The sequence below is a fragment of the Petromyzon marinus genome, chromosome 4 (assembly GCF_048934315.1).
Source record: "Petromyzon marinus isolate PM22_M1 ecotype Great Lakes invasive population chromosome 4, UKy_Petmar_22M1.pri1.0, whole genome shotgun sequence".
Classification (NCBI taxonomy): domain Eukaryota; kingdom Metazoa; phylum Chordata; class Hyperoartia; order Petromyzontiformes; family Petromyzontidae; genus Petromyzon; species Petromyzon marinus.
In genome coordinates this window covers 10,487,841-10,504,322 of record NC_133670.1, presented here as the reverse complement: position 1 = coordinate 10,504,322, position 16,482 = coordinate 10,487,841, and the positions used below count along the sequence as shown (strand labels likewise).

General features: G+C 38.9%; 1 protein-coding gene across 9 annotated transcripts in view; it reads left to right on the top strand.

Annotated features, from left to right (window-relative positions):
* LOC116938742 (RNA-binding motif, single-stranded-interacting protein 3-like) overlaps positions 1-14,777 on the top strand; it is a 150,133-nt gene extending 135,356 nt beyond the window's left edge. For all 9 annotated transcript variants that reach the window (XM_076056321.1, XM_032946300.2, XM_076056309.1 and 6 more), the window contains 10 exons: positions 2,724-2,881; positions 3,667-3,746; positions 7,380-7,495; positions 7,740-7,786; positions 8,193-8,289; positions 9,361-9,411; positions 9,949-10,059; positions 10,886-10,960; positions 11,997-12,080; positions 12,229-14,777. In XM_076056321.1, coding sequence (XP_075912436.1) covers positions 2,724-2,881; positions 3,667-3,746; positions 7,380-7,495; positions 7,740-7,786; positions 8,193-8,289; positions 9,361-9,411; positions 9,949-10,059; positions 10,886-10,960; positions 11,997-12,074 — 813 coding nt within the window. In that variant the 3' untranslated portion in view covers positions 12,075-12,080; positions 12,229-14,777. The remainder of the gene's footprint in view (positions 1-2,723; positions 2,882-3,666; positions 3,747-7,379; positions 7,496-7,739; positions 7,787-8,192; positions 8,290-9,360; positions 9,412-9,948; positions 10,060-10,885; positions 10,961-11,996; positions 12,081-12,228) is intronic.
* Positions 14,778-16,482: the final 1,705 nt, after the last annotated feature.

Sequence of the window (16,482 nt, the reverse complement as noted above, 5' to 3'; positions counted from 1 at the left end):
CTCAGAATTTACCATTTACAAGGGGCACACTGTTCCATGAAACCAAGATGGCTAGACAACAATTTCCAGAGCTGTCATTTGCCATCGGAGTGATATGTTGTTGAGCAAAATTCTCCCTACTGTGTGTGCCTAGCTCTGCTATGGATATCCTAAAACGTCAACACATTAATCAATGACGCTGCCTTAAAAGGATACGCACATAATAGGGATGTTTTTTGGGTAATAACCCTTCTTCATAGCATATGTTTTTTTCTTGATTAGCATAACTCCAAATGAAGGTTCAGTGCAATTAGATGCCAATAGAAAATAATATTTTAATAAATCCAGCCATTATCAATCGACAAATGGGTTAAGGGACTTTTCTGTGCCATTCCGGTCAGGGGGGATAATTTAATTTGACCATATTTCACCACGCTGGTCAGTGCATGAATTTAATTCGGGTTGCCGGATTCATAGCGCAGTGCACCAACCACTCTACCACCACTCCAACCACTGTGGCTAGTACGATTCCAAATTGCAGACAGATCAGTGGGAGAAAAAGCGGACATTTTACATTGTTTTAGTTGTGGTGAACATTTATGGTTATTTTTAATCACTATACAACAGAATTTAATAATACTCTTTGGTTTTATTCGGTAAAGTCACGTAGGTAAAAAAAACAAATTAAAATAAAATAAACAATTAAAACACGACGTTTCGGCCACAACACAAGTGGCCTTCTTCAGGTGAAGGAACAGAACTGTCGGGACGACAGCACTTCAATGAACGCTGCTAAAATTCGCAGCGTCTTTTAAGCTCGGTGGGAGGAGCAGAGCGCCTTGACAAAGGAGTTTACATTTCAAACAGGAGAATTTAGCATTGAAATAGCTGTGTTAAAGTGTTGAAACAGCAGGGTGTTAAAGTCAGAAATTAGCATGTAACTGGGGGATTAGCATGCTTTTGGTGTGTAGAGGGTGCGGGGGGTGGGTTACTGTGTGTGTGTGTGCGCAATAGAAACGGAAAAATAGAAAAATTAAAGATCGCCAAGAATGTGCTGTAAAGGGGGGGAGTAGGAAAAAGGGACATAGAAACTTCGGCAGGAATATGCTTGGTATACCACTACTTGAAATTGCTGTTAGAAATTAGTTGACGATTGGTATGATTTAAAACGTCTTTCCAGTGGTTCCTTAATTTGAAACCATCCTCTCGGTTGAAGTTGTGCCTGTGTTTGTATATCTGACTGGTGAAAAATGCTTTCGTAAATTCAGAAATGCATGAAGTGTGGGTGAATTTTTTTGTTTAATTCTCTTTGAAAGGTGGAATTTATTCTATTCGCGTATTTGACCTGACAAATGCGCTGTCAATTGTGTGATCAATTTATTTTTGTAAAATGCATTGTGGACTTGAATATACACGTACTCTTAAAATGTGTATAAACCTTTAAAGTAACCTTTCACAACACAATAAAAGCAACAGAAGTTCTCAGCACATGGAACACTCGACCAATATTTTATACTATGAATGCCATCTACAGTAACAATGCAATTTATAACCATGTGAGAATCCATTTGAGACTTTTTCGAGGGAGGCCTGAGTCAAACTACGTCAAGCATAACAATGGTAGATTACGGCAATTATTAATGTTGCGTCAGATAATAATAAAATAACGTAAATTTTACAAGGTCAAACATAGCAGCAGAACAGAAAACTAAATACAAATGAAAGAAACACGAATCTCGAACAACAGAGACCAAAGCAATGAGAATATACAAAAACAATTGCGCATGGAAATGACGAGGCATTAATGAGACGTTTTTTTAGTGATCTCATTGCTGAGGATCGCTTACATTTTTGACGCCAAGACGCTGAAGGAAATGTTCACACGTGTCATTATAAATGGCTATGGTACTGGCTATGAGCATATCACCTGGAATGCACCCAGTTGTGTCAGATTTTCAGAGCTAGGCATTGTTTGAGCTTGCGTCGCACTTGAATGGGCAAGCACCGTGAACAACATCATGCTGTGTTCTGCTGCTGGGCTTCCATTTGGGCAGCAGAGGACCATGCAACTCAAGCCACCGTTGTACTGTACTATGCTCCCATGTCTTTGCTCCCCACCTTTGCCAACCAACACTGACCAGCATGGAGAAGTACAACGGATTGCTAGAATGACTATACATGTTGTGGTACTATTTGCACATTGTTAAGTATAACCATTTTTTTATTTAAAGCTTTCGTGACTGCAGTAATTCATATTCTTAGCTCTTTTGGTAAAGTCACGTTGAAGGGAAACAATAAAATAATAAAAGATATTGTTTTATATAATATATTTATATATATTTTATTATTTTATTGTTTCCCTTCAACATGACTTTACCGAAAGAGCTAATAATATAACCATTTTATACAATTATTAAAGTTCTTAGACATGAATAAATACTATTATTGAAGATTGAGAATTATATACAGGGGTTAGCTCTGTGATGCCATTTTGGGTTGTACTGTGTGTTGTTCGGCATGGTGCTGAACAACACGCGGTGCAATCTGAAAACAGCTTGGAGAGCAATGTAGCACAACTGCCAACATCGACGCGGTGTCATAATGTCACAGAGGTCAAGTGTAGTGTCTCATCTGTGACGAGGAGTTTCATAGCTCATCAGATTCTTCCACTCTAAATAAAGATTCTGAGATTGTCGCGTTGTTTCCACCCCACCCCTTATCCTTTTCTTCCACATTCTTTGCAGCAACAGGAACAGGATCCAACAAACCTGTACATCTCCAATCTGCCAGTGACCATCGATGAACAGGAGCTGGAAGGGATGCTCAAGCAGTTTGGCCACGTCATCTCCACTCGTATCCTCCGGGACATCGTGGGCACCAGCCGGGGAGTTGGCTTTGCCAGGTGAGCCGTGTGGAGGCTTCGTCTCTGTTTTGGAAGGGAAAATAAAACCGTAACCAGCTTTATTCATCCATGATGGAGGTTTTTGTTTTCGTGTTAGATCGCGTAAATGTGAATGTGTCATTATACCCACCACCGCCCGACAACCTATTAGTATAAGGTTTGTCAGGAAAGCCTACGTGTTAAACAGCTTTATTCAGTGGGAATAAAGATAGAGCAAAGCGTCAGTGCCATGTTGCGGTGTGGATAGAGTAATAATGTGGAAATCGTGACAAATAAGTTACGTTGCTTGGCCTGTAGAACTGGGAAAGTCTCATTACTCCTGGCTTGGAATCACAATTCTATGATCAGAATCTAATATGATTACCAGTCGGATTGTGGAATCGGCAACATCATTGAATCATGGGGATGCCGGGCTGTGTGGAAACTGACGTGGCATTCAAGGCCTATTCACCAGAAATGCCGTTGCAATATATGGCCAATGGCATAGGAGTGCTTCCCTATCAATGTTATCAATATCTCCTTGTTCTTGATATTTTTGCCACTTCTGGTGTTTCTGTGGACAATTGGGAGTATATAGCTAATGATGAAGTCAACGCAATTGTTTAAAAAATACTAGATATGGAATACTGTGATGTTGGTGTTTGGAATTTAGTTTGAGATTCAAGCTCACGGTTAACAACTTGACCACTTTCACATGCGTATCTGCGTACTTAACATCAGAATGTTTGGATGACAACTCGTTAACACAATGTGTGACGTTCTATGTCCGGCATATATCTCTGCAGAATGGAGTCTACTGAAAAGTGTGAGGCTGTCATTCAGCGGTTTAATGGAAAGTTTCTCACCTCCCCTCCTGGGGTACCAGGTGGGTTCTGCTTTCTGCCACTTAATAATGGTTTCACAGAACAATCACCTGAATACAAGAAAGCACTTAATAGTGAAACATTAGCAGGTATGTACTTTTGATTTAAAGCTTTCGTGACCCCAGGGATTCATATTCTTGGTTCTTTAGGTAAAGTCACCACGTAGAAGGGAAACAATAAAATAATATTATTTTATTGTTTCCCCTTCTACGTGTACTTGCGCACCAAGGAACAGGACATGCTTAAAACCCGCACTCGTCTGGCTCCAATGTTGGGTGGAGAAGCCGCCAGTAGGTCTGTAAAACGATGCCATGACAGCCCATACCACCCCTATGAGAGTGGTCGCCAAGCCATGCAAAAGCAAGCAATTGGCATCCATAACATGGCAGTGTCACTGCAGAAACGGCTGCATAAGGTCAGCGGCAGCTTTATTGACTGGAACTGGTCGATGTTGCCTGGCGAGAGTGCTGTGCACTTTTAAATCGAGATTGAAAACTCATTTCTTTGGAACTGCTTTTGGTGCTTAGTTTGTTGTCCTTCCACCATACCTCCGATTAGCACGGTTGGCTACGTATGTTGCGAAAGAAGTTCAACATATGTACATACAAAATTGATGTATTTCCGTTTTAGATAGTTTGATCAGTGATGCCGGAATCAGAGAGAGAAATGTGGTTTAGTACGGGTAAGAGAAAAATGCCCCCAGTGTTCTGCATATTTGCGACATATACAATACAGTCACTATTTTTTGCAACCTAAAATGTAAAAAAAAAGTAATTGTTTCATATATTTGTTAGAATATTTAGTTGCCTTCTGCTGTGCTGAATGGCACATTGACAGTGATAGGCCTGTTTAATGAAATACTGTATCCCTTTATTTTTTTATGTTTTACTTATTTGGTTACCAGACATACTTGCATGCATGTTACTGGCCTATTTTCCATTAAAATCTCTCCTTGCAGAATTAATTTGATTGGATCAATTATGTGCTCCTCTCTGTTACTATTTACAGAACAGGATAAGGCATAGCAGATAAAAGCATTAACACATGCATAGATCTCTACCTTGAGGCAATGTAGATCTCGGTCAATACTTGTGCTCCACTGGTTAGCGAGCATATACTAGAATAGTGCCTAGTTTCCCATGTGAATAATCCTTCTGTAATATTACTTAGAAAGACTTCACTGAATGGCATTACAAATTTAAGTATTACATAAATATACACTCATAGTAAGGCTACTGCGTATATAAACATTTCATTAGAGTGGTGGTGCAGTGATTCACATGGGCACCTAAGTTGGATTCCTGGCCACGGCTGACATGGGTGGCAAGTGATATCTGAATAATTTCTAGCAAACCCTCCTCCTTCATCAACCAGCAGTGACCTGCATGGGGAAATATGCTCAAACAACCTCCAGTGCTGACACAGCACCCATCCAGCAGTGTATTGACAATGGGCTGTAAATCATTATTATTGTAACTTCATGCATGTTTTCAGTGACATTTCCTGGTCATATTGTATATGGTTTATTGAATATTTTGCCAGTGTGTATCTTTGTTTAGATTATATCAAGCACATATGTATAGGGAATGCAGAGTTAGTGTTTGGAAATGCACTAATGATTGCAATTCTCTCCCCTTGGGGCTCTGGATATTCCAGTTGCCAGGAAATTGAGGTAACCACATCCTGACCCTTGTGGTTTGACCTGGAATAAATGAGGATGCATTTGCTTAATCTCCAACCAAACTATTACGCTCCACCTCTCGCATTACCTTTTATGCTTTACCCACCTCTTGCTTTACCCACCTTTTTTGATTGTGGTAATTTTATTAATGTAAATTGGCGATAAAGTGTAGAAATAAAAATATGAAAACACACAATGTGCATCTATCTGAATATTCACATACAATTTGACTATGCGGCCACTACAGTGAATATTGTGCTGGTCTATGAACAGTCGTATTGTTTGTGTGTCATCTATGGTCATTATCAAATAATGTTAGCAAATATGTGCTTCAATAATTTATAGTGCATGGATACTATAATAATTCCGCCTTTTAACTGGAACATTTTAGAATAGTAATGCTGAAAAGTTTGTTATTAGGCTGTTAATATATTTGTCACTACTGTTATTAACGATGCTTGTATACTTAATTAAACTACTTGGCATCAATATTGAATTGTTTTTTGATTTATTATGGCATTCGGCAGCATGAGAAATAATGATTTTGAGGTGAACAGTGCTCTGAGTGCAGCAATAAAAAAAATCCCATTCAGTATATACATTAATTTTCTCTCTTCAGCGTGTTCTTACTGTGCATTTACATAATGTTTGTGGGCTTTACTACGATATTAAAATACCTACATTTATGCAGTATCCCAGCATAGGATTACATTTACATAATATATCAGCACATAGAAACGTATGACAGATATATAAATCTCAGGGTTGTACTCCCACTGGTATTTAAGAACATTATATTGTCATAGCCCACTCCTCGGGTGATCGGGCAATGTTTTTCAGTGTTAAAATTAAGCAAGGTTATTTAAGGCAGGGAGCAACTCCACCTCATCCCTGCACCATTGTACATCGCAACTTTTTGTCAGATACATAGGCATGCTGGAGGCTGGATGAAATTGGGGTTACGGTTGAGGAGTTCAGCCAAGGTGCAATCAAAGATCCTGGTGAAGTGGTTACGTGATAGTGAACCAGGGTCACGTGCTGTAAGAGCTTTACTGTGAGATTAACAGTGATGGTGAACCAGGGTCACGCGCTGTAAGAGCTTTACTGTGAGATTAACAGTGATGGTGAACCAGGGTCACGCGCTGTAAGAGCTTTACTGTGAGATTAACAGTGATAGTGAACCAGGGTCACGTGCTGTAAGAGCTTTACTGTGAGATTAACAGTGATAGTGAACCAGGGTCACGCGCTGTAACAGCTTTACTGTGAGATTAACAGTGATAATGAACCAGGGTCACGCGCTGTAAGAGCTTTACTGTGAGATTAACAGTGATGGTGAACCAAGGTCACGTGCTGTAAGAGCTTTACTGTGAGATTAACAGTGATAGTGAACCAGGGTCACGTGCTGTAAGAGCTTTACTGTGAGATTAACAGTGATAGTGAACCAGGGTCACGTGCTGTAAGAGCTTTACTGTGAGATTAACAGTGATAGTGAACCAGGGTCATGCGCTGTAAGAGCTTTACTGTGAGATTAACAGTGATAGTGAACCAGGGTCACGTGCTGTAAGAGCTTTACTGTGAGATTAACAGTGATAGTGAACCAGGGTCACGCGCTGTAAGAGCTTTACTGTGAGATTAACAGTGATGGTGAACCAGGGTCACGTGCTGTAAGAGCTTTACTGTGAGATTAACAGTGATAGTGAACCAGGGTCACGCGCTGTAAGAGCTTTACTGTGATATTAACAGTGATAGTGAACCAGGGTCACGCGCTGTAAGAGCTTTACTGTGAGATTAACAGTGATGGTGAACCAGGGTCACGCGCTGTAAGATGCTTTACTGTGAGATTAACAGTGACGGTGACGACTACTTAACCATTGTAGGATACAGGCAAAAACAACTGCAGAAAGCATTTAGATTCATGCACATTCAGTGTATGTATTCTGTTCCCTCTTTACAGTGCCCAGTGAACCTCTGCTGTGCAAGTTTGCAGACGGGGGTCAAAAGAAGAGGCTAAGCCATAACAAATACCTGCAGAATGGACGGGCATGGCAGCGCGAGGCTGAGGGCCGCATCGTAAGTCACCCTGGCTTTCACTTCTCATGCCCACACGCGCCGACTGCAACGCATCAAATAAGCTAACGTTGAGAGTGAAATGGGAACGTAAAATGCATTCGCGTCATTAAAGCAAGCAAGGAACACATTACTATCTTATATTGTTGCCATTTGTCTAATAATTAACTTGTGTTGTTTTATCTGAGATTTTTTTTTTAAATAAAATTGCATTGATACCCTTTCTGTTTTTTTTTAAAACCCACAGACTGGGATGACCTTAACGTATGATCCTGCAGCTGCTTTACATAATGGGTAAGCTTAATTGCACCAATTGTGCACATTTTATTACATTATGCCCTTGTGGTTCAACTAAAGTGTATGTGTTCATATTTTAATTACCGAATGTTAACATATTTGAAATGCTGTGCCTACCTCTAATTTAGCAGTCTTTTCAATTATTTAAATTTCTTAATCCTTATTTTTACTACTGGTGTTGAATATAGTGTTGAATATGATGTAAAATATACCAAAACATTGTAAACAAAACTTTTATCATGACATTGTCAATTCTTATTTCTGAAAGTGAAGTTAAATTGATGACAAATCCCAACTCAACAAAAACAGGTAAAATGAACACTTGAAAATGCTAAACAACAGCTTTACTCCTGGTATATTCATAACCCTGATTGTAGTTGTTACACTTTGTTGTGTGTCATAGGTTTTATTCTACACCGTACAGCATGGCAGCTAACCGCATGGTGTCCCACACTCAGATGGCACCGTACCTGGCTGCTAGCCCCATCTCCACATATCAGGTACCACAACATCTACACTATAGACTGAATTATGCAATTCTCATTTCCACGAGCCACGTACATCGAGTTCGAAATTATTTTTTTTTATCCTGCCAGCACGTTGCAATTTGTGTGTGTCAACTGGAGTTGGCTGTTAATTAGGTCGTGGTCAGAATTCTCTGGGCCACGGTTTTTTCAGGGTCTGGCTTGAATTCCCGAAGTCGGAATTATAACTGAACGGAAACACACCAAGAAACATGTTTCAATACAAAAATGCTGTAGGCAGTGGAATAATAATAATTTTACATTGATTTTAACATCAAACAATTTACGTTTAATTTTGTCAGTGATATGGTCTTGACATTTTACCTACAAGAATTTCTGGGAAGTCTTAATCTAGGATTGTTTCTGGGAAAGATTTCCCCAACTGGTGATAACTCGACCTGTTTAGCAAATCATGAAAATGCCGCTCTTTATTTGCTAACTTGAGTTGTCCCTCAACTTTAGTTCTGGGAGAAGTAAAGTCAACCAAGTCCAACGCAGGGTTACTTGGGTTGGTTGTTCCATGGACACAATTTACAAGTGTGCTAATAGGTGTGGGTAATGTGGTCTGCTTGAAAATTATTCATTTATTGATCGGTGTTTTAAAAAGCTCAAATAAGGCAAATGTTTACTAAACAAAGGTTTACATAACTACAATACAAATAATTCCAAATCAAATTCATTACACACTCATAATAAAAATGTACACTATCTGTTTCCCCATTTAAAAAAACTGCATATACACTTCAATGCCAGTAGTATTCAACACGATGTTGGACATTACCCAAAGGTGAAATGATGAGTAGAATATACCAACGCTCTAAGCTTAGCAACACGAACCATTAATTAGCACACTGGGCATTCTGGGATGCATGCTTTTCATGAAATGTTCATACTCACAGTGAGATAAGTGGAAAGCAAGGCATCGCAATCGCCAAACGAATGTGTACGTACATGACTCTCTCGCGAGCATTGCAATGTTTACATACACGGTGTGTGACTGCGAGTATTTTAATGTGCATGTACATGGTGGGTGAATGTGATCTGCAGGTTCACAGCACGTCCTGGATGCCCCAGCAGCAGTATGTAATGCCACCAGCGGTAAGCCATATCAGCAGGAACAAGAGGTGCAATAATTCCTTCAATTAGGGCACAGACACACAGAGCCCAACCAGCCCTCCTTCAGGCACACTGCCATTTCCTAATGGATTAACATCACAGGTGACATTCACTAAACTAGGCCAAGTTATCCCTTAAATGTAACGCCAGTGGGTATGCTTTTGTTTACAGCATATCAGTCAAAGCGATATGTTTTGCATGAAAAGTAATTGTGTGGAAATAGTTTATTTTATCGAATTATGTTCATTTGCTGGACTTTTATTTTCCACTGCGTGTCCTTAAATTAATTGCTCCACGTGTATGTTTTATTTATCTACAGCTTTCAAGCTGTCAATACATAATTTATTGATACTATTTTAATAATAAAAACAAGGTTGGTCATGGAAGAGCCATTTCTCGTGTCCTCATTAATTAATCAAGGACAGTAACATCTCCTGTGCATACTGCTACACGCAAACATGTTTTCCATCTTCCTGTCATGATAGTGTAACACTGCACTGTGGCTTGTATGGCCTCCAGGGCGCTGTGATATCTCCTACCTTGGATCACACCATGTCCTTGCAGCAGGCGGGAATGATGGGACCACTCGCACAGCAGATGAGTCACCTGTCACTGGGCAGCACACCCACCGTGAGTATCGTGATGAAAGCACAGACGCGGACGGCCTTAAGAAGCCAGCGTTGAGCTCAGATTAAAAAAAAAAAAAAACTTTCATGAATAAAAACCACCCTTTATTCATTTTCTTGTCATGTTTATTGGTTATGTAAAATTCTACTTTCAATTAAAAGTTCACGAATCACAAATATTGTCTATTTTTTCCCGCAGTTGACATGTAATTTGATGAACATGTAACAAAATATACCTGTATTTTTAATTTTTAAAATTATACTTTTTCCATATTACCTGTGAAAATATTATTTCCTTTTTACAATTAATGACACACTGTGCATGCATTACTATGCAGTACTATTTAACGTGCAATATCTTCAAAAAAATCCCCGTGATCTGCCTTTCCCACACTACATGTTATTTCTAACAATTCCATCGTACAGCAAAAGCAAATCCATGTATCTGTTTAAGCTAATTATACATTAACCAAATAATTAATTCTGTTCTCAAATTATTAGGCACACAGCCTAATCAATCCTTTATGCGTGCTGGAATGTATCTAATGGCTTCACATTTGAGTGGGTTAAATTTACTTATTTTGAAAGCTGGAATACATGTCTTCGACACCTGTATCAAAGACTGCCACCTGGCGCACCATCTTGATACAGCACCTATAGAGATATGCTGGTCAGAGACAAAGGTCATCAACAAGGTTGTGACAGTTGAGAACCACGGCTCTTTGGTTGCAGGTATAGCTACATAAGTAATAGACTACATGGAGAGTTTTGTATGATTAATGTGGGCTGTTGTGGATTAAATATGTACCCATGTTGTTGTTTTTTGACAGTACATGACAACTGGACACCAGGGCACTTACATCCCCCAGTACACCCCTATCAATGCCTCATCAGTCGCTGTCGATGTAAGTTTTACCTTTGACTCTTAGATGATTTGATATGGCCTTTAGTAATACACATATGCTGACATTTCCTATCAAGAATCATGAAGTACACTAACTACTGTGTACTTATTGTCTTTTACAAAATCGTTACATTCTGATATTTTCTGGGAGGTTGATTGTCAACTACTCAAAAAATCATCTCAAATGTACTTGGTTATACAGTTGAACTCTGCGGCCATATGGGATGGTTTTTTCGTGGAACCTGTAATCTGCGACAAACTGCGGTAATTACTCCAAAAATCCACAACAAACATTTGCAGGAAAGTAGATAGAGAAAATAATAACAATAAAATAATACAATAAAAATGAAAATACAGTGAATTCACTTCATTTAAAAATATATATTTTTGTTTTATTGTTGTTATTTTGTCTATCTACATGACTTTACCGAAAAAAACCATAGAATATTAATTCCTGCAGTCACGAAAGTTTTAAGTCAAAATTTCAACATTTGCAGATTAAAGGAACTGCATGGAATGTGACTAATAAACACTCCAAATTTCGTGCGAATATTACAAATAGTAGGATTTTAACTATTTATTTCCAAAATCTAAATGGAGAAAATATACCATCATCTCATTCCCATCACGGTGTCTCTCGAATTCTACGAAGAATTCGCCGCCCTCCCCAAAATGTGGACTTTAGAATTTTCGAAATGCCCTCAGGAGAGGCTCTCTATCAAGCTGCATCGAGTGGAGGCCTTCCACCAGCAGTGGTGTGAGCAATCATTTGCAGGGCTGTGCCTGTTTAAGCCTCTTTAGATTCTGTGTTCCTTTCGGATTTGTTTTCTTTATAACAATATGCATTTCTATATTCTTGGTTCTTTCGGTAAAGTCATGTAGAAGGGAAACAATAAAATTAAATATATATTTTGAAAAAAAAAATTGTTTCCCTTCTACGTGACTTTACCGAAAGAACCAAGAATGTGAATCCCTGCAGTCACGAAAGCTTTAAATAAAAAAATATGCATTTCTTTAAATTGGAATTCTCTTTGTAGGACTCTAGCGGGCAGCAACAAGGAGTCTCTATGGAGGCCACAGAGCATACCCAGTACTCATACCAACAAGCAAAGTGATGCAAGGTATGAATATTTACTGTTGTATTGAGATCTTGTACCACACCACACACTCCAGAAATTTGGAATTAAACTGTTTGATCACAGCTGTTTCTTTTTAAATATTGAGCTTGATTGCTTTTTTCTATTAAAAGTATTGTTTTGTTTTTTTCAGATGAAGCCTGACTTGAAAACTGGCTGATGAAGAGATCAAAGTTGCCTTCAACCTGAAGTGCTTTTGGCATGGATGCAATTTTATTATTATTGTTCACTACGGAAAGGTTAAATTTTAATATCCACGAAATGTCAATTCAAATAACTTTTCCACATCCCTACTCTCACACCATCTGTACTTGTAATATGTTTATTTTACCAAAAGTCATTTAAAGAAAAAAAAAACTTGAAATTATCAAAAGATATATTTTATAAATATTTGTTTTGTGGGTTCTGATGGTGCTTATATTACCGTGATAACTGATTTAAAAAAAAAATCAGTGTTACATTGACTCTGCCAGGATCTCCTAAACATCCTGGAACATTTACAGCACAGTCTTTGGCTTTGCTACATCCATTTATAGCATAATCAGAACTTTTCTGGGTCATTTTGTTTGTGGGAACTGGTGGGGCTTTAAGGCAATGGTGTTTGTGATTTGTATTTATTTATTTTGTCATTGGTGTTGTAAATCTTTCAAAGAATGTTCAAAGAAAATGATCAGCAGTTGTTTTCGCCTTATTTTATAGTTTTGGCTTTTGTGTGTCCTTTGAAATATTGATTGCGATTAAAATTTTTGTCTTTGAGACTGTAGGACATGCGAATTACTGGTGATTGGTGTATATTCTTGCCGTGCTGTAGGTAATGTTTTCGATGTAATAGTATGTTACGTTATTGCGGTCTTCATTCTTAGAAGATGTTTTCCTTCATTGTTTTTGTTACAAAAGGAAATTTATGGATTTTTCTGATTTAACGTTTGATACTTGTTTTAAATGGGAAAACTAATTCTGAAATATTGTAGGATAGATTTTATGAAAAAGAGATACTGATATTTAAATAAAATGACAAAAACAACAAAAAAGCTAAACAAAAAAACCTAAAAATACCTTTGTGAAGCAGGATTTGGAGTGGAAATCTGTATGTTTAGATATGAGTGCTGATAATCTAAGTGAGAATGTTTTTGAGACGTTATTTTGAACCAATCATAGACTAGTTTTAATAGAAATAAGGTTTATCTTTGTGTTTAATACTTCCTAAACCTTCACAGCAAGAAGACGGTCAACAAACTTTAGTTGATATCAAAATAATGATGTTTTTAACGATGCATTAAAAAAAAACGTTACTGTAATGGTAATAATATATATTAGTTTTGAACGTGTAAGGGCTGTGTGCTGGCATGGAATCAGACTATCACTTGTTTCTGGAAAACAACAATGAGGACACGATTATTAGGATTGTTCAGCCAGAAGAGGAGAATTAGCACTTGTGTGAGTTGCAGTTGTGGAACATGCTTTGGTCAGGTTGGGTCATTAACCAAAGACTTGGATGCTCTCGTAGCTAAGTAAAATCTTTGGTTTTGTTTTGGCATGAATGTGCAGGGCAAGTGTGCGCTTTTGTTTTCCTAGGTGCATTTAAATGAAGGCTTAAAACAAATTACAAAACTGGTCTGCACCATAGTTATTGAAAGTTAAAGGGCAGTCTCTCCCAGGTTTGTTCCCTTGGAATATGCAAAGGCTGCCATCATGCTTCAAGCTGGAAAGGGTTACTGGGAATTAAGTCTTCCAGTGGATACCTCCTGCTTTGTACCAGGAGATGCAGATGATATCTACCTCAGATTGTTTCTTCAATGTTGGCAGCTTGCGTGGTCACCATGGGGCACGTGTTGTAAGCGCTGCATTCATGAGTTTTGAAGTTGTATGTGGGCACGTCTTTAAAGCAAGCCTGATATTGCACAGAAAAAGAGTATATCCCAAGGAGCAATGATGCTAATCCAACTTGTGGGAGAGTCTGCGAGGTGTGCTTTTACCGAGAAGAGCTTTTCATGTGGCTGCCTATCCAGATAGCATTGCCCTGTTCTTTAAAGAGTGGGCAAAGTGTCCTGCTCATTGTGTTCGACTGTAAATGTCAAATTAGATTTTTAAAGCTCTACAGTTTATGCTGCTATATTTTCAATGGCCAGTTATTCATAGATCTATTGGCTAAGCTGGCCGATTCGAATAAACGCAACACCATAGCCACATTCACCGCATTTGCAATATGGAATAGATGAATTGATATTGGATATATGCAGTTTAAAATACATTGACTAAAGTAATTATTATAAATATTTTAACATACCCACTGATGCTGCTTTAAATTATGTGACTTTGTTGTTTACGAACAATACACCATTTCCATCATGTCTTGTTTTATGTACATAGAGCAGCTTCCACTGTCGTATGTAGACAGCTGTTAAATTATCAAAAGTATAATTTATAAGAAAGGCCTTTTGTACAGAATGAGATGTGTATATGATCACAAGAGTGAATGATTTGTTTTTTTTTAATTTGTGTTTGTGCTGCCTGGACTTGCCAGTGGAAATTGTATCAGTGCCCCCTTTTGGATGATTTTTTGAATTTTCATGCTGATGGTAAATGACTTTGCTGTAGAATTGTGGGGGTTAATGCTGTTTGGAGCTCAGAGTGAAATGCTCTGTACCAACAAAAAAAACGAATAAAAAGAATATTTCATTGGTTGTGGTGGATGGGGTTTTTTTTGCAATTGTAGTACCGTACCGTGTTTCATTGCGTCGAGTGATTGTTTTTGTGTAATAACATTGTGCGGAGAGATTTTAGCACATAACTGTTCACACACACCACATGAGTGTGATGTCTGCAACAAAAATAAACTGCTTCTTTACATGCCACTTAAACTAATAGTTGCAAATATTTCTTAAACCCAAATTTAACAAATGTGCTATCAGTATGTATGTGCCAGGGATGTGCAGTCAGGGGGAGCAGGGGAGGCAGAGCCTCACCTGTCATACTCCAATGAAAATAGCTGTTACGAAAAGTTAAAAAAGAATCAAATCAAATAAATATTAAGATTTTTCCACTGATCTGTGTTACAAATGTCATTTCTGTACGATTCCAATCATTTTTATGGTCAAAATCGCCAAATTTGCAGAGCTCCGCTGCAAATACAGGAAGAGGCGAGAGGTGAGGCAACGACGAGCTTAGCCTCCCCTCTGATTGCGCAACCCCTCAGTAACTGGATGGAGCGCGGGCAATAAGCGCGTGCCTGTTACCATCTCAGAATGTCACCGATGTAATGTTTGTAGACCCCTTCATTTCATGTCCTCGCCTTCCATACTCCAGATAACTTATTTCACGTATGTGTATAAATACATTTAGGCTCGCTGGTCTCGTCATGAAACTGCAATGAAAAAGCACCAGGGGAGGCAGCTATCACATCTGCCTCACTGAGGGGGGCGTGTCTAATACGCCCCCTCATTGAGGACACGCCCCTCATTGAGGCCACACCCCTCAGTGAGGCCACGCCCCCTCTGTGAATCTGGCTCTGACACTAGCCAGTGCCTCCCCAGCCATTGACCTCGTCGCACGTCACTGATATGTACTGCATGTTGAACTTTTGTCGCACTATACGTATTCAACCGTGCTAATCGGAGCATCATGTCATGAGATTAAATGTCCATCAGATCTGAGAGCATTGTGAGGCTTCGTCAGGTGACGGCCCAATTAAAGTAATACCACAGAGGTAACTCTATCCCTTGGAGCGGGGCCCTCTGCTCCATACGGTGGATGCAGTCGGGGGAAGCACCTCCCCTCTCCGCCCTGCATGCAAGAAGAGCGTCCGTCATTTGACAGTCAACCCGATATTTTAATTCTTAGAGGTGGCATTTATCCACATCAAGTGAAGTCCAAACTTGAACGTAAGTGAGGTTTTTTTTTTGTATCCATGCAGTGTGACCAGTCTGAGACCATCAACTCGCCACACTTGAGAACCCAGTTTACATCACAAGCAGCTTGGCCTGGATTTGAACCAACGTGGCTCTCAGTCGTGCAAGCTCAGCACTCTGAACTATCGAGCCCCTCAAATATAAAAACCGGTTCAGATATTACCACACCTGTCAACCCAGTGAAGGAGCTCAAGAAGAACACGGAGGTCACAGATATGAGCAAGGAGGTCTCGTTTATTCGTGAAATATTGAAAAGCTTAGATTTATTTCCCAGGCTATATGTTTTATAATTTTACTATTTTATTGTTTCCCTTCGACGTGACTTTACCGAAAGAACCAAGAATATATATGTAATACAGTTTAAGTGATACTGATCAATGGACTGCATTGGTAGTGTCATAATCAACACTACCAAATGACAGTAGGAACGCTGTACTATAATCGGCAATAGGCCTTAAAAGTCATTACCATACTGCATC